The sequence below is a fragment of the Scomber japonicus genome, chromosome 21, assembly GCF_027409825.1.
Source record: "Scomber japonicus isolate fScoJap1 chromosome 21, fScoJap1.pri, whole genome shotgun sequence".
NCBI classification, from domain to species: Eukaryota; Metazoa; Chordata; class Actinopteri; order Scombriformes; family Scombridae; genus Scomber; species Scomber japonicus.
The window spans coordinates 15,953,473-15,972,420 of NC_070598.1; the positions used below are offsets into that span (position 1 = coordinate 15,953,473).

General features: G+C 39.6%; 1 protein-coding gene across 1 annotated transcript in view; it reads right to left on the reverse strand.

Moving 5' to 3' along the window:
• LOC128382335 (myosin-11-like) overlaps window positions 1–18,948 on the reverse strand; it is a 95,149-nt gene that overhangs the window by 16,240 nt on the left and 59,961 nt on the right. The window contains 8 exon segments of the mRNA XM_053342335.1: window positions 4,874–4,985; window positions 7,582–7,666; window positions 13,649–13,886; window positions 15,297–15,441; window positions 15,780–15,856; window positions 16,083–16,184; window positions 17,829–18,059; window positions 18,265–18,453. Of these exon segments, the coding sequence (XP_053198310.1) occupies window positions 4,874–4,985; window positions 7,582–7,666; window positions 13,649–13,886; window positions 15,297–15,441; window positions 15,780–15,856; window positions 16,083–16,184; window positions 17,829–18,059; window positions 18,265–18,453 (1,179 nt within the window).

An 18,948-nucleotide genomic window follows, 5' to 3' on the forward strand; every position in this document is an offset into this window, starting at 1 on the left:
TGCAGCCAGGTGGGAGGATCAAAGGTTGACCTTGAATAATTATAATGCAGAAATAGCATTCTCAAGTAATGTTATAAATAAGACACTCTTCGATGAGTGTCAGATGTGGTTTGTAAAGACTCATTTAATCAAATATTGTATACCTGGACCATGATTTTGAATTTTGACCCCTTGAATCTGCTTTGGCATCTTTCCACAACTAACAAAGTAAACACTATTTTATGAGCATTTAGAGAACAAAAGGTTTTGGTAGTTCATAACTGTATCACTATAAAACCAAACCTGACCTGAGAATGAGAGAGAAACAGATCTGTGTGGTGAGTTTCATTCTTTCTGTCTCTTCCTCTTCCACCCTTTGCTGCATTAATTTTTATCACAAAGTCCCTCCCATGAGCCTTTGCACGCTGGATTCTTTCAAAGTCTTGCCCTGACTTCCTGAAGTAGATTTGACTAGTTTATTGAAGCATACCTCTTGCTCTGACATATGTTTATACACACTAAAAATATACATAGTGACAGAAAACACATGCATCTAACAAAGAGATGTAGTCTTTAGTCTTGGAAAATTGTGCGTGACAGTTAAGAGGGACACAGAAAGTATAGAAAGTAAGACAGGAGAAAAACAGATAAGTTTGCTTGCTCGACTGTCTGTCCCATCTCTCAAATAAATTACAAGACTGTAGCTTAATGAGCTGTGTGGGACGGTGATGGGACACACATGTATGCCCATCCATGTGCACATGCATTAAACAAATACCATTGCATGGTTAAACAGTCAGACAATTTGGACCACTTCTCTTTATTCATCAACTAAACAAATGAGCTTCATTTGTCTGTTCTCATTTCTCCATCATCGAACCTGTGTGTGTGTGTGTGTGTGTGTATGTGTTAAAATGATGATCTAGTGTAGGTCATTGTAAGCTAATTAGGCCAGACTCGGGGCTTCTATCAGGTATAATGAGCAAGATCAATGAAGAGATAAGACCGTTCCAGAGACCAACTCTCCCTCGCATCACCAAAATGAAAACACATCACGCTCATGTTTGCACCCACATAGCCAAGTTTCTGTATGTGCACACAAACTGAAAACAAACACACACTTACTGTACAAGTCAAGATTTAAATATTTGTATCTTAAAAATAATTATGTCAGGCAGCTTAACCACTGTCTATCACTGCTTGATAGATGAAGAAAACTGAGGGAACATTTTACTTTGCCCACCTCCATGTCCAACTGTACAGAATAAAGCAAGCTATTGGAACTATCTGTTATTCAGGGCTCAAGGATACCAGGCTTGTCTCTCTAATCACTAGGCTGGCACCCTACTGACACAGAGTGATTAAAAGCTACTGTCTAATTGTATTTCTATAGGATGACATCAATAGTTGTAAAGTTTTTGGGGGACTAAGAAAAGTTTATGAGCATGTTTTCTTGCTCATAAACTTTTGCTTTCTGAAAACATCCCTGCAAATTCTCATTAAAGCTGTTTGAAATCTTTTACTCCATGCTAAAAGATGTTGAGGTAAACACACTAATGACTAATGATTGTATGTGTGCGTGCGCATGTGTGTGTGTGGCAGGGAGAGAGAGGGAGAGAGAGAGAGAGAGAGAGAGAGAGAGGGAGAGAGAGAGAGAGAGAGGTCTGATTGGTAATGGTGTGTGTTTGAAGCAGAAGTCATAAAAACATGCCTCGTGTTTACCATGACTTGTATTTGAACTGGACCCATGCAGAGGGGATGGATTGACTGATATGTGTGTCTGCGTGTGTGCTGATCGGGACACATGCAGACACATTGACCGGCGGATCACATGCACATCCTCCGTATTAAAAAATGGACAAGAAGGGGAGACTAAACAGACCCAAGAAACACAAACATAACTATAATGTGTCACACATTTACCTCAAACCCACACACACACACTCTTACATACTGTGCATACAAAGATGTACACATAGAGAAAGACAGAGCTATCTGAGGTGCAGCTACTGTGCACCGAGGCAATTTGTAATATAGATTTCCTCTATAGGCCACTGTAGTGTACCATTTACCATTTCAAACCCTTTGATTTTTTTCACCAGCGGATAATTCATCTTCTGCTGGTCAATAACTAAGATTGGGACCTAATGAAGGAATCATAGTCAGAGCGGCCATCACACTGGTTTAAACACTGTTTGGAGTCAAATTCCTTGAAAAGTTCATATGTTGCTGAGATGATGGAAGACCGCAAATATGCAAAGGGGAGATACATGGGATTGTGTATGAGTACAGGGGGCAGCCAGCGAATACACATATATATAGACACACACACAGATAAGAACATACACACATTTCAAAACAAAAAACAAACACAAATATAGGCTAAAAAACCCAAATTACAAGATGTATGAGATTCATTTAAGATAATAATGCAATGATTTAACAGCTTTAAAAAGACCAAGTATTAAAATTACAGCTTAAAACACTGTGTTCATAAATCATACTGAATTTTCAGAACTCAAAAATTGAACTGAGGCTTCTCTTAAAACAAATGTAGAAATCCATAAATGACAGGGATGAGTTGTGGAATTAATGTGGGTTGTCAATCCATTAAAATCACCTGATAGAGGGTTGGACTAGCTCTTGTTAAAACATCTGTTTGTGCTGTAACTGCTTTAACGAATGCGACTGGCATTTCTTTGGAAAAAAAGCTTATCAACTTATTTTCCGAGAGTTATGTGAAGATTTACACTACTCTAAGATTTGGCTGTTAAATATGAAGCTATAGCCAGCGGCCAGTTAGTTTAGCTTAGCATAATAAATGGAGACAGGGGAAAAGCTGGCCTGGCTCCATTTGGAGGTAACAGGGTTATTTCTTGCCCTGGAAATGACCGGCAGGAGCCTCTCTAGGAAGTCACTGCTCCCCACCAAGATATAGCCCAATGCATTACCTCTAGAAAAAAGTCATTTTTTTAATGCATAAAAAACAAAGTAAGTAAATAAGAATACATGTGCCCCAAAATATCACAATAAAACAATTTCTATTTAATATTGTAAGAACGTGATTGCCTGTAAATGGTGACAAGAGGCTATGTTTAGGTTGAGCTGAGCCATTTCTCAATGTTATTGCTGAACTGTATCATAATGATACACACATATCATGTTATCTTTTTTTTAAAACCTGTAACTGAAATTAATTATTGAAAGCGAGATGTAATTAAAAAGTAATTACTAACTATTAATTCTCAGTGTTATTGTGTTACATGCCTGGGGAGTTTTGCCTGATTCATAACAATAATTCATAACAGTGGAACACAATTCAATGAACATAACATCATGTTGATTATTTTAATAGGAAATGTTGCCACATTGTAATATATATCAATGTCAGAAAAACTCTCATTAATATTGTGACACTGATTGCAATCAAATCAACACTTCAGCCTAAGGAAACAGTTGCTTCCATTAAAAAGCAACAGTTCTTTCCTTTATGCTTGATAATTCATACACTATAGCCATTACCTCGTCCCCTCCATACAAGACTCTGACTTGACAGACCTCTGACTGACTCTGGCATGTTGAGCAATATGTTTGATCAGAAAATGTACAGCAGAGAAAAGAGGGCTCGGTCGCACAGCGCAGGCAAAGATGAAAGGATTTTCAACAGCTGAGAAAAAGATAGAGAACTCTTTTTGCTTGGCTACTGACTGACCAATCAACTGACCCAAGTCAGTGTCTTACTGGCCCTGGGCTATGACTATTGTCAAACCCTGGTGCACTAATGTTGAAAGAAAAAAGGAGAACCACGCTATGTGAGCTGCATTATTCACAAGGACAGAATGAAAAAAAAAGAGTAAGGTGAAAGAGAGAAATATATATGAAAGAAATACTGCAAAAGAAAGGAAGAGAAAAAAAGCAGAGCAGGAAAATAGACAGAGAGAAAGACAGAGGCAGACAGGGAGACAGAAAACGAAAAGTTTAAGAAGAAACTGAACAAAATGCAAAATCAAGATCCAAGAGAACAGCACGGAGCACTGAATCTTAAGACAGAATTCATAGTTTGTCGAATCTAAATGAACATCACTTCCCGTCCTGGCTTTACCCTTAATTATCCATTCTGCCTTTGTACAGCGGCGGCTCAGCTCTGACAACTACTCTCCCTTGAGATTTCCCTCCGCTCCCAGCCAGAACATTAGGGAATATCAGGGAATATTACACCCAGGAATTAACGCTCCAAATCACCTTGCCAGGTTTAGGTCCCGCATACACCCCTCCCTCTCTTGGACAAGATAATCCGGGCTCTAGCACCGGATATATGCCACTAATCATCAAAAAGGTAGAGGGGGTGCAGCGAGGGAGAGAAGAGGTAGGAACGAAAGGTGTGGGAGACCTTGTGGGAGACCTTGGCATGGGGGAGGAGAGGAGAGGAGAGGAGAGGAGAGGAGAGGAGAGGAGAGGAGAGGAGAGGAGAGGAGAGGAGAGGAGAGGAGAGGAGAGGAGAGGAGAGGAGAGGAGAGGAGAAGAGAGGAGAAGAGAGGAGAGGAGAATCAGCAAGGACTTAGTTCACCAACATCCCCTTTACATTAGGTGTATTTGTGTTTATTTATACAGTACAGACCTGGTTCACACAGCACTGGCAAATATTTCTTTAAACCACCTTGAGAATAAAGTAGAGTAGGGTCAGCTCCAAAAATCAATAGGCTGATAATTACATTTAAATGTTCTGAGGGGGTGAAACTGATATAGTTTTTTATGAGTAACTGCATCCCTGACAGTATCTAAATGGCTCGAGTGACAAACACCCCACCCGTGCTGGGCTCCAAGCCGATTTCAACAAACATTGTGGAGTATTTGCCGAGGCTATGTCACTCAGGTCTGGTGTGTATTTATTTACCTGGTCCTGTGCATCCTGTTTCTCTCTCTGTGCCTTCAGTTTTTGATCGACAGACTGCTGGAGGTTCTTCCTGAGCTCTCCTGCCTCTGTCTCCAGCTTCACAACCATTGACCTGCAACACAAATAAACCAATGGAACTTATTACATATTATCATTATTATGACTACAAATAAGCTTAATATTTATTGAAAATCAGTTAATCAATTTCAGTCATCCTGATATCTAGATGCATGTTTAAAATCAATCTTTTAAAGTAACATTTAAAATATTTTATTCTATCATTCCAGTCTCACGTTTTTAGCAAATCCAGATCGGTTAACATCGGGCCCACAAAAGTGTGAGTAGGTGTGTGTGTGTGTGTGTGTGTGTGTGTGTGTGTGTGTGTGTGTACTGTATGTGTGAGTGTGTGTGGCAGCCGAGCTAAGGGAATGTGAAGGGGATCAATACGGAGGGGTCTATTCCTGCCACGCAACTGTGCGTCTGTGTGTATGTGAGTCAGTTAGTGTCTGTGAGTGTGTGTGTACACGTGTGTGAGCGAGTTTGTGTGTGCCGGCTGCCCTGGCTACAGCGGGATCAATACGACAAATGATTACCATTTCCACAAACCTCCCTCCACAGGCTTGCTTTGGCCGCTCGGTGAGCCTCAACACCCCCACCAACCCCCCGTCCTCACACACACACACACACACACATATACACACACAGAGCAAAACAAACCACCCCCACTCTTGACCCACACCATTAAAAGCAAATATAAAAATGAGAAATTACAAGTTTAGGAATAGCAAAATATTTGGGCTTTGTCCAGACAAAAGTTTTGGAACAGTGAGCTGAACTTAGCATATTATAGATTTTACAGTTAAAACGAATAACAACGCAGAGAAAGACCACAAAGTCAGTATTTGAACATTAATTTTTATTGGCATTTCTTTTAAATTGATAAATACAAAAAAACATCCCAGAAAACAAATATACAGTCCAATATTTATCCCTCTGAGTTCATATATTATTTACTTATTCTTTAGTTACTTATTCAGTTTATTAAATGTAGAAACAGACCTAGTGTAGCAAAAGACACAAGATCCTACATTGTTTTAGGGACTGCAACTACTGATTATGTCATCAGTTTATAGATTAATTGTGTGATTGAAAAAGTGTAAAAAAAAAAGTAAAAATTAAATATACACAAGTTCAAAATGTTTATTTCGTACAGTATTTTTAAAGGTATTCAAATTTACTGTGAGAAAAGATGAAGAAAACCAATCAAACAATAATTTACTTTAAAAATGATGCACAATTATTATTTTTTTCTCTTTTTTTGTATTTTTTGGACATATTTTGCCTGTATTGGATAGTAAACAGTAGAAGCTTGATGGGAAATGAGCGTTAGAGAGTTAAAGATGGGTAATGACATGCAACAAAGATCCCCAGCTGGACTTGAAACAGGGGACATTGTAATTTGTCAGCATCATAAATCCTTAGGCCACTAGTACACCCCCAAGATGCTATGCTATGTACTGTTTTAATCAAAAACTAAAGACACTCATAAAAATGCATATGACAAACTATTACAAGTTGTGTAGGCACTTTAGAAAGAAAGCAGAAAATCCCATTAATTTTAAATATTTTGTCCAAACAAATTACAGCTGACTAATTTTGCGTGTCTCAACACATTGACTTAATGTTTCAGCAGTGAACTTGTAGATACTAATCGAATAACTCGGTGGTAGTAAAAGCTGAAGCAGGAGCAGAACAGCCAAAACAAAAAAGAAAGAAAATGCCTGATAGATTGGTCCATGGAGAGAACACATGATAGGATGAACAGAGTAGGAGAGAGAGAGGAAAGAAAGAGAGAAGGCATCCTGTGGAGAAAGGAGGGGATTTCCCACAGCACAGATGGAAGCCATTAGTATGGTGTTGTTGCTTAAAAACCTTTCATGTCTTTGCAGTTATTAGATAATACTGGGTTAACAGTAAACAGCATGATTCTGCAAATGGATATAATATGCAGACACAGCGATTGTTTTACCATTCAGTACCTAAAATTGGTTTAAATGTAATAAAATGTAATAATTCAGAATGTAACCTATAAAATCTCCATGCCGAGTTTTAAATTGTCGGTTGACGATGAAAATGTTCCATGGCTCAACTTAACCGAGAAACTCCCTGAGACGGAGAACCATTGCAGTGAGGTCATGTCGAAGCCAAAGCCACAACCACAACTATGCATGCACAAACAGACACACAAACACACACTCTTACTGGGTGATACATGCTTGCTGATGTCATCACCGCAGCTCTGGTGACACACAGGGGTCAACCAGGGGTCTCACCTCTGAACTCTGAACTCCACGACCTCACATCTGCTTACTTACCATGTCCCATCAATACACATTTAGATATTTCTCTTCAGTAATGAACTACATAGAAATTGCTGTTCATCATTGACATCGTGTGATCCTCAAATCTTCAAAAATGATCATTTAATGTATGACAGGCTAAAAAGTTATGCATTTCGCTTTGTACACTCTCTTGAACAATGTAACTACTTCAAGCTTAAGGCTGCTCTGTTCAACACATGTTCAGTTAAACAGCCTACTGTACAGTGCACGTAAAAAAATCTAAATGTTTTTGATTACTGAGCTTACACAGGGGACGATGGGAAATGGGATAAGAGAGGAAGCCTCTTTCCCTCTCTCCCTTCTTACCTTATTTTCTCCTCTGCTAGCTTTCCCTCATTCAGGCACCCCGCCATCCGCCTCGCCTCCTCTGCACAGGCTGCCAACTCCTCCACTGAGCAGGAGAGAGAGAGAGAGAGAGAGAGAGAGAGAGTGGAGAGAGACAGAAAAAGAAAAGTGTGAGATAAAGAGCAATAGTTCACTTCTGACACTCTTGGTTAAGATTCATTAGAGAGCAGACCTTAATGAAATGGCCATAAGGCAAGAAAAAAAAGGAGATTTCTAGTTCAGATAGTAATATAATAGTGTCAGCTCTTGTGTCTGAGTTGATCTTACATTTAAAAGAAATATGCCTAAAGATTTACATGATACTTCACATCATGTATCAGTTAATAGAATCATTTACAAAACATGCATATACAGACGTGATTATTGATTTTCGTCAAGTTCAACACAAGTGGGAAAATATGAACTGCAAGTCAACTTCATAGCAAAATAAAAACTCCACAGAAGAGGAACTGAATGCCTTTCAGAGGCAAAGAAGAAGGAAGGAGTGAATGTATTGCGCTGCTTACACTCAGACGGGGCAGGAGCCCTTTTGTTGGGAGAAAAAAAAAGAAGCGCTCCCCAACTATGTCAATAGATGGCACTCTTTACCTTGAGGAGGCCACTTGAGCTCATATTCCTGACTGCAGCCCTTCAATCACATTCACTTTTCAGCCTTCTCCTCCGTCTACATGCAATAAAACTCCATTGTCCTACACTTAGTAGTTTACCACACTGAGCGGGTGCATAATAAACCACTAGTCAGGTTTCTTGGTTAGCCTTACTTTTGCAGGCCCTTTACAGTTTGAATTTAAAATTTCGGATTTGCTTCCTTCCTCCCTTTTTTGTTATGTATGCTGTTTTGTGAGTCAATGTTTCTTCATAGCTCTTAAAACCTTTTCACTAAATTCAGTATTCATTGAATATAACATAAACTGTCAGCCATCGGTGGCCAAGGCTAGTGAATATTGAGAAGGTGTGTGCATTGAATATGTAGAGGTGTGGGCGCTCCTGTATGTGTGTGTGTGTGTGTGTGTGTGTGTGTGTCTGTTGAATATTTACAGGACGGACCTTGACTTTGTGAGCGTGCATGTGTATTTGAGTGTGAGAACTAGAAGTAGAGAAATGTTTAGGGCATTGCTGTAATGCTTTTAGGGCCACGCACCATGCTGTTATGGCGGTGGCGGGACAGATTGAATGGTGGAGAGGCTAAAACCAATATCAGAAAGCACGAAATACAGAGAAGAAAATCTACATTTAATAAAACTATGATTAATTTATGGTTTTGCAGCATCCAAACTGTTTAAACTGAAGCCCGAGGAAAATTGAAGCGGTAACTGAAATTGCTAAATATTTAACAATGCACAAACACTTTTATATATGTGTGTGTGTGTGAGTGTGTTTGTGTATGTATGCACCCTACATTGGCTATTTTACTGAACCTCAAGGTGAAAGTTTGCTATGAATCTCAATAATCAATAAAGCAGAGATGTGAAAACTTGAGATGGGGATCAAATTCGCATTCAAGGCATTAGTTTTGAGGTGACCTCAGTGACACCTCCCACCACAGAGAGAGCAATTAGCTGCATAGACTGACCAATTACACAAATACTTGTATTTGCACCTAAACACGCATGGGCAGAGGAACAGATACGCACTGACACTGAAATTAAAACACACACACAAAAAGTGGAGAGGCGGACAGCTTGCTCTAAAACTTGACATTTGTGGAAATATAAAAACAGATACACACTAAAGCAGAGAGCAAACAGCCGCACTTACACATGCACACACCAGGTGTTTACTTTAGACAAATAGATAAGATTGGGGGTGTGTTTAGTTTAGAAGGGATTGATGACCAAATACTGCCACAATTTTCCACATTAAATGAGGATCCACAGAGGATTGTGAATATCTCACTTCATAGTAGCTTAAAGTACAACGGTAGTCCATATTTTAAGGTCTGGGGTCTTTTACAACCTGTTTCTAGTGGCTTCATGAGTTAAGTTATGACATTAGTCCACAATCTAAGATCTTGGGTCCCCTTACCCTCTCACTTTCTTGACCCTTTTATACTGGCTTCACAACTTAAGGTATGACATTAGTCCATAATCTAACTCTCTGTCAATCTCTCCCTCTCAACGCCTTCATATGAGCTTCAAAGCCCATCATACAGCATCAGCCTGTAATCACAGATCTGCAGTCAGATTACCCTGCTCTCACAGCTAACCTTTAACATGAGAGGGATGAAAACCCGGCTAACCCAGAATCAGAAGTTGGGGCTAGGCTGGGCCCTGCCTGGTCCTCATAAAAGCTTCATAAGGCTTCATAGGGGCTTCCTTTGGCTTTGTTGCGGGATTCGTAGCGGGCTAAGGTGCTCCCGAGAGACGTCCCAAAGCCTCCCAAGACTCTTTCTCTCTCTTTCTGAAGTTTCATGGGCTTGCAACACTGCTTTTGGGTATAAGCCAAAAGGTGTAGGCACACAGCCGCACAACGTTATGCACACAAATACACCACAAGAAAAAAAGAAAATGCACACAACAGCGAACACTCACAAAGACTGACATACATACACACACACACACACACACGAAGAATCTAAAACTCACACAAGCATACACCCCAACACACTCCCCTCTGCTCTCTCCTCTCCGCTTTATTTACAATCCTCTGGCAGCGGTACAAGGGCCCGGGGCTATAACACACGGCACCTAATGCTCAAACTGCCAGGTAATCTCATGTCTGACATCCCCCTTTGATAGAAACTGATCAATAGACTCTTGTAAAGGAGTCATTTTCTCTGATGTTTCTACCAACCACTTCTCTCTATCTCTATCTCTCTCCCCTTCTCTCTCTCCTTTTTCCCCCTTCTCTTTTATTAGCCATACATTTATAATTCATATTTCAGCGGGGCTGAGTTTGCTCTGAGACAAAGGGGGGCTTCTTTGTGTAATAAAGAACAATGGTGTAGAAATGATGGGGAGAAATGCCAGTGTTTGCTGCTGGTTCCGGTGAACAACAGTTTTGGGGATCGATAGAGTGTGAAATGGGATTATAGCTAGTAATAGAGGTGAATTGGAGGAGAGAGGCCTGTGCACGTGTGCGTCCAGGGATCCAGATTGGATAGAAGCACACACACACACACACACGCACATACACACACAGACATACATGCGCACACGCACATGCACACGATAATGATTTCATCATCTTTAGGCAGATGCACATCAGCAGCACAGAAGGGTGGTAATATCACATTTCTGTTTTAGTGGGAGTGTGGAAATATGGATATTGTGTTTTTGTTTATGCAGTTATTTCATTTGTTGTCACACAGCATCACATTTATTTCACATTACAGCCAACCTTACAACACGTCTTATTTAAGATGCAAGACGACACTATCAGCCATGTTGTGAATAGTTTAATACACATAATGTCACAGGTAGGTGCTATGGAAACTTTTTTCACCAAAAAACAATTAACCAGCTATTTAGAGTCTACCACATACCATATGCTATTATATAGATTATGGACACAGTCTATTTATGTACACCTATCTAACTGCATTACAATTGTATTAAAGTAAAAAAAAATGTCACAAATGATCATTTCCCTTTTGAATCCAGCATATCTGCTGCAATGTACAGTAGGTGTTTTAATTATCACCCATTTGCTGTATACTTACTGTATAGACTTAATTCTCTACAGCATATGCACTGGAACACTTTTAGTATTGTATATACTGCATTTTGTTATAGTTTTGGCGGATTTACTTACTGTATCTAGTGAACTGAGATTCACACAGAAAATGCCTGCTGTCAAATAGTGACGATAAATTTGACATATACAGTCATGCGCAATGTTTAAGGAGTTTTTTTCGACTCCTTTTTAATCACCCGCTTCTTTCCCGTCTCTCCATCCTCTCTTGACACAGTCTGATTGAATCCAGCTGCCTTTAGACGCTTCAATCTCATCCTTGTGACACTTCCCTGGTTCCCTACTCATCCTCCCATCCTCTGATTCTTTCCTCCTCTGACATTCTCTCTATCTGGCCAAAGAGACCTTTTAATATAATATCCATCACATCCTAACGACAGTTATGTAAACACCCAGTTAAGTGAAGGGTTTAGGTACCACGCTGCCAGTTTCTTGTCACCTGACAAGTCGCCTTACAAGTAGAAAGGCAGAGCTAGAGACCACGAAAGTGCCAATTTCTTAATCAGCAGTTTAAAAAAAGGCAATAGTGACAATAATTTTTTAAGATGATATTTGCTGTTATCGTGGTGATATTTACCAGATTAATAATTCTGTAATTTTACAGAATGACAAAAGCAGAGATAGATTAAAGTTTGAAGTCAGGAATAATAAATAAATACAATTATGCAGTGGGGTATTAAATGATTTTGGTGGCCATTCACTTTTGTGATGAGCATCTACACCTCTGCATGTTTTCTTTTTCAAATTATTTTAAAACTCTTTGTGCCTGTACGTACTGTTTGAACAGACTGAATTCTAACCTGTTCATTTTCGAAATCTGCTACTTCAATACTGCTATTGGAGCAGATCTGCTGTTATCAAGCAACAAAAAGAATCATCACCACTCAAGGCGATGTTTTCATAATACAGAAAAAACCTCGACAAGGGCTTCATGTTAATAAAAAGGCCTTTTGTTCATGACAGTAATTTCTCAAGCTGACTCCTCACCCAGTCTATTCAGGCCACTGCTATATCCAGGTAAACAATGTCTCCTTTGTTATAATAATGCATCTTTATTCTTCTTAAGTCATTACAATAGGCTCTACGTTACTGGATTGTATTTGCTGTAGGTAAAAGCTGAATAATATGTGGTTTTGTGTGGAGCATAGAGTTGGGGGAATGCGTTTTGATCACAGACAAAGGCCAAGCTACACAGCGCTGTCCTTCTGTCTCTATCTTGTTAATGAGCAGTGTTCACCGAGCGAGCCAGCCACTGTCTGCCACAGAGAGAGACCTCAGATTCATCTCTCTGCGGACAATAGGTGATTGTGTGTGTGTGTGTGTGTGTGTGTGTGTGTGTGTGTGTGTGTCCGTGTGTGTATTTGTACCTCGGAGAGCAAGTGTGTATGTGCTAATTAAAGCAGTGGGAGTTGGGAGTAATGGCTGCGCGCGTGTGAATGTGAGGTGTTTGCCTGGCGTGACCGTAGATGTGTACGTTAATTCTTAATGAGACATTTCTGTGCCCAGAGAGACCCAGCCATCACCATTCCTGCACTGACACACTACTACAAAGGCGACCACCGTGCACACGCGCACACACATAAACCAGATCATTACCATACAGCTAAAGCAGTGCACCATTAAATCAAACCTCTATCTACAGTGTGTGTGTGTGTGTGTGTGTGTGTGTGTGTGTGTGTGTAGGTGTAGGCATGTGTGTGTAGGTGTGTGTGTCTAAGTTAACATTGCGTGCAGACAGCTAGCAACTGAATCACCACATTGCTCTACCACTGCTGGCTAAATTAAGCTAACTGATTGAGCTAACAGCAGTGTGGCTGGTTCTGCAACAAAGGGCATGGCACACTGTATACTGTTGCTCCTTTAACATGCAATAGGATATTGACCACCAATGACCAAAAGTTCAGCAGCAACTAAAGAAGAAAATCAGGGCAACTAGTAAATCAAAGTGATCTCAACTTCTATAGATTTATCATGTTAACTATTTTGCTTGTGTAGCACTTACTTAACTGCAGGTGCAAAACCTCCGCGGTCTCTGGTCAAATGCTGGTTTTATTTAAAAAGTAAATTGGGCAAAACCCTGCTAGATTGCTTAGGGGTTTAAGACGCTGATCCTGTCATCGTCCTGGTTTGTTGCATGTTGTCCCTCCTCTCTGTCACAGTGTCTCTACAATCACTATTAAATAGAGGCAAAATAACTGTATATTTGACTGATGAATGGAGGAATTTGTATACACTCTATATATGTATCTGGTTGAGTGAAAAGCTATTTGCTGGATGCATAAATGGACAGATGGATGTACTGTATAACATAAGGAACAGATTGACTGATTGCTACCTGTCAGTTGATGCTTGCTTCGTAGGTCCTCAAGCTCTTGGCTCAGCTGCCTGATGTAGCTGCTCAGGCTCTGTTTCTCTCTGAGGGAGCTCATCACCTTCTCCTCCTCTTTTTGTATCTCTTTCTGAAGTCTGTGCACCTCTCCTTTCTGAACATCCGCATTCCTGCTCCTTTTCGCAGCCTCTTGCTTGGCCTCCATCAAATCTTCTTCTGACTGCCTGAGGAGCATCATGTGTACCTGCATGTGGTGTTTGTGGACCAGACACAGCATCTTTTTAGATTGTGTCTTGAATGCACTTCACACCTAGCATCGAAAGGAGCCTAAAACGTCTTGAATGAACATTTATTATCAATTTAATAATTTGCTTTCCCACTTTCCCACTTGTACATATATATATATATACATACATACTGTCTACTGCCTTCCTCTTTTCTAGTCATATGGTCAGTATACACGCCATACACACTACAGATGCAAACGTTAATCTTGGCAGAGCTGTTTGGCATAGGCAAAATCAGTTGTCCTCGGAGTTTTAAAGGCATACAATTGTTCACTCTGCACACTGCAAATGTATTCAAACGTCCTTCACAGCAGTTATGGATGGATTGATGTTCACCTTACAGACTGTTCTGTATGTATACACAAGGTTGATCATTTGTGAATGTGGCTTGAGCAACCGTATTCAACTTCCAACATGTATTCTGGGTGTTTACACATGTATTAAGTGTATTATGTACTTGTGATTGATTCACCCAATATGTCACATTATGCAAATGTTTTTAAGTTGCTCTCTCATTGTGTTTCCTTCAAAACTCTTTCATTGTCAATAGCTCTGAACTCTGTATGAGTGTGCATTCATGTAAAGCATTAAAGTCTTGTATAATTATGTAGGCATAATAATAGATTAATAATGTGTATATGGATAATGCATGAATGAATATAGACGTAGCATTCTATACATGTGTCCTTACATGGTACAGACTCATTATGTAATATTCCACAGGGAAGATGGTTGAATGAAAGGACAAGGCCTGACAGCAAAAGAAGAATATACCCTGGTTGCCTACATGCGCATGTGTTTGTGAGGATGTACGTGTGTGTATGCATATGATAATTGTAAGCATGATGTCTGTATCAGTTGTATACATGCAAATTAATGTGTAAACTCAAATGTTCCCATTTCCACCTACGCATACAAGGCTATGCACACACACATACACACACGAAGGATGTGTCTATGACTGCCAGCGATGTTGGCACTCTGCCAGGCTACAGTCACCACTTTGAGTAATTTGAATATTTAGTGTCCCATTGAGCTCTTAATTGGAGTCAATTCACCAGCCTTGGCACCGTTTGGTGCTTTAATTAATGGCAAGGCAATTTGTTTCTGCCAGGCAATCACAGGACAGTCACATGAGTGGTTGGTGTGTGGTGCTGGTGGAGGTGGAGGTAGAGGTGGAGGTGGAGGTGGGGGTGCTTTGAGTACCCCTCCATAGAGCTTATGCTCTTGGCCTGAGATGCAATTCATAAGCAACATGTAAGAACAACGGATGTAGCTCAGTCTGAATGTAAAAGTAGTGGGGAAAAGAGTCAAAATAATATGGCTGTCACTACATTAAAGGACAGGTCAGTAGATTACTTTCATACCTTTTGAGTGTCCACTAGCTCAAGTTCTAAGCGTGTAACTTCCTTGTTAAGGCGTGTCACTTCTTGTTCCAGCTGGCTGCGATTGGTTAGGAGTGTATGGCGGGACACAACAAGACTTTGCTTCAGATCCGCCTTTTCTTGATTTCTATGGGGAGAACAGCAAACACTGACTGTCTGATGGCCTGTCTAAACTGATGTGTAAGCATACAGCAGTGCAGTGAAAACAGTAAAAGAGAAAATTCTTCAACAAAACAACATAAAAAAGGATGACTAAATTAATTATATTAGCTAAATTAAAATCAACCATTTGTACAAATTATGTTAAATTTTGCGTGGAACATAAAGCTACTGTGTAGTAGACTGTTAAGAGAATGAAAGAGAGAGTGGGGGGTGGAGGCAGATGGGAAGGGCATGAGAGGAGAGACAAGGACAAGAACCAGGATCAGCAGAGGAGAATGAGAGTTTTATAGACTCCGTTATTACTGTCTCTCCAGCTCTGACTTCATCTGAAGAATAGCCTTTTCACACTCCGCAAGGCGCTCGACCTGCTCAGTGCAGCGCTAAAACACACACATATATACACACACAGAAACTGTAAGTAGTGGAATGTAGCCTATGCATTATTTGTCAGTGTAAATCTGAACCTGTGTTACTTTTGAATGACAGTTAAATGTAGGCAAATTCTCTAATCTCCCAATATCACTTTGCAGTGAATTAATTCAATTAATAATAATAATCATCCAGAAAAAGAGCAATGTATTATGTGTAGGAAAGCTATGGCCTTACCTTATGTAGCTGCTGTCTGTGTTTTAGCAGGCTGAGGTACTCCTCATCAGAATGAGAATGACTCTGTTGATACAGCCTTAGGTCACCCTCAATCATCAGTTTCTATAAAGATAAAAAGCAAATCAAATATAAAAAAATTGTTTTTTGTGGGTTTATTTGGGCAGATTTGGACATTGAAAATATTAGCAGTTGACATAATAAAATAAGAATCCCCCTCAGCAGGAATTCAGTTATAAATCCCGTCCTTTATCAAGGAACATATTTATAATGATGCTGCAGTCAATAAACAAATCAGTAGCGGATCTAAAAACTGTAACAAATATAACTCTTAAAAAGCAAAGTCACAAAACGGCGCATTTACTGTATAATGAATTTAATTTCAACAGATTATATGCATTCTGGTTTACTAATAAATGACAATGACATTGATATGCCATTAAGGAGACACATCATTATGTATTACACTCATTTGTGTATTGATTTGTTGCAGAGCACACAGACACGTGGCCTTGATGTTCCAAGCAAAGATGACAAACTTCAAAACACATCACATTAACACATGAATCTAGTCTGTGAAACTCCAACAGGCTACTTAGCATTGTATCTTTAAATATAAACATATTCTCAAAAAAAGACCATGCGCCTCATTGCTAAGAATACATATGCACATTCGTTGTGCAAAAAAAAAAAAAAAAAAGAAGTGCTTTATGTATCACTACCCTCAATCTTGGTCTATTATATGCTGTCTTTTATATAGGCAAATGATTTAACTAATTCAAAAGTAGATATCTAAGGAGACACAATTTATGTTGGAGTGAAACATTCCCAAGTCCGAATACAAATGGACTAGAACAGAGATAGCATGGCAAGATACTAAATTCAGACCATGTGCCACTTTCCATTTCTATTTCCATTTTTCTTCAACTATGAACTGCTATAACTTCTACAGTGATTTAATATTCATGTTTAAATTTATAAAAATATTTCACTTTTTAGATTTTCTTGTAAACAGTGATCATAGGATTAGCTGAGCCCAACAGTGGCATGAGGTAGAGAATTAGCAGGACGTGAAGCTCCATAAGAACTCCTAACCTCTTGATAGGCGCCTCACAATCAAAGTCATTAGCCAGTGTAATAAAGGGTCTGAGATACAGCCATTCTTCAACAGCCTAACTCTTTTATAACCAACAGATTAAAGTTGATTGGATTAAAATGACATTCTGCCCGTCTGACCTTGGCGGCAGCAGTTAAGTTCATCCAAATTAAATTTCTCTGTAATAAAGATGATTCATTTGTTGCCTGATGTAGTAAATATAAAACAGAAAGAAAGAGGAGAAAATATTAAGTGACACGCGCCAGCGCACACATGCACAAACGCACACTTGTACACACACATACGCACGTGTACAATGACATTTGCACACAGAGGCATATACCCACTTACGCACTGACAGAGCTGGGATGCACCTGGGCACAAACGCAGGCACACAAAGATATGAATTTGAGTTAACATTAATATTATACACAAAATCCAAAATGTTACCATGATCAGCTACCAATCAGGAAATGTAAGAAAATAACCTATACAAAGAATCTCCTAATTTTAAGCAGTTTAAATTCTATTTTAAATCGGAATATTCAATAAGTGACTAAAAAAAAGTTCATTACTGCTACATACTGACTGAGATCTGCACAGATAAACTGTATGCATTTATGCTCATGCCGTGTGTTCATGTGTGGCCTGACCTGCTGTTTGAGTGTGTCCACCTGCTCATGCAAGGTACCCATCAGGCTTTTGAAGTGGTCAACTTTTTGCTGGCTCTCCCTCAGTTGATTCTGATTGACCTGGAGCTCATCTGTCAACTGGTCGAGAGCCTCCTGCGAGCTCTCCCATTGGCCAACTTTTTCATGGTACCGCCGCTCCAGCTCAGCCAGCTCTTCCTTCACTGAATGACTTGCTAATTGGGACTCTCTCAGCTGCCAATTAAACAAAGTGAATAGGGCAATTAAATATTTTTTACACTACAGGGTCACTCACAGGACTGAAGACATGTTACATAAAATGTAGAATTGCTATAAAGCTGATGACATTTCTTTAGGAGCACTGAGCAAGCAAAAATAATATGTTAATAGTCTGGTGCTATTATATAGTACAATCTAAATGATATCAAACATTATTTACCTGTTGCTGTGAATACCGTAGCTCCTCTTCTAAAAGTCCCACCCTCCCTTGCACCTTATGCACCTTCTCTATTGCTGCTGTGTACTTTTGTTTCACAATTGTGACCGTTTCTTTCTGCTCATCGGCTTGCAAACTGGCCTCTTTCAGCTGCTTCTTGGCTGCTGTAAGCTGCTGATGAAGAAATTCCAGCTCAACCTCCTGCTTTTTAAGCTTCTCTTCAGATGCTTCAATCTGAAAGCCAAAAAAAAACAGTTGAATGCAGTGTGCATGTAGAATAAATATTTGCTCTATAATTTAGTGGAATTGCTGTTGCCTTAAATTCTGATAGAGTTGATTTATGACCAAAAGCATTTAACATTATGCTTAATCAGGACTCTATGTGCCAAAAAGAAAGGATAAACAGATAGATACAGTATACAGACATATGGTAAAACTAAAAAACATTTATACCAAGTATACAACATTGCCTAACATGGTGAAACACACTGTGCTGCTCTACAGTAACCTTTGCCATAATGAAAGGGGAACCCAGGAAGTGAAACCGGGCTTAATCCTGGTGTTACACTAGGAATCCTACCGTAGCTCACCTTTCAAGGGGAGAGGTTGAGAAAGTTAAACCCGCTCTAACACTCAGCTTGAGTTCATCCACGTTAATCCCGCTGTAATCTGGATCAGAACATGAGG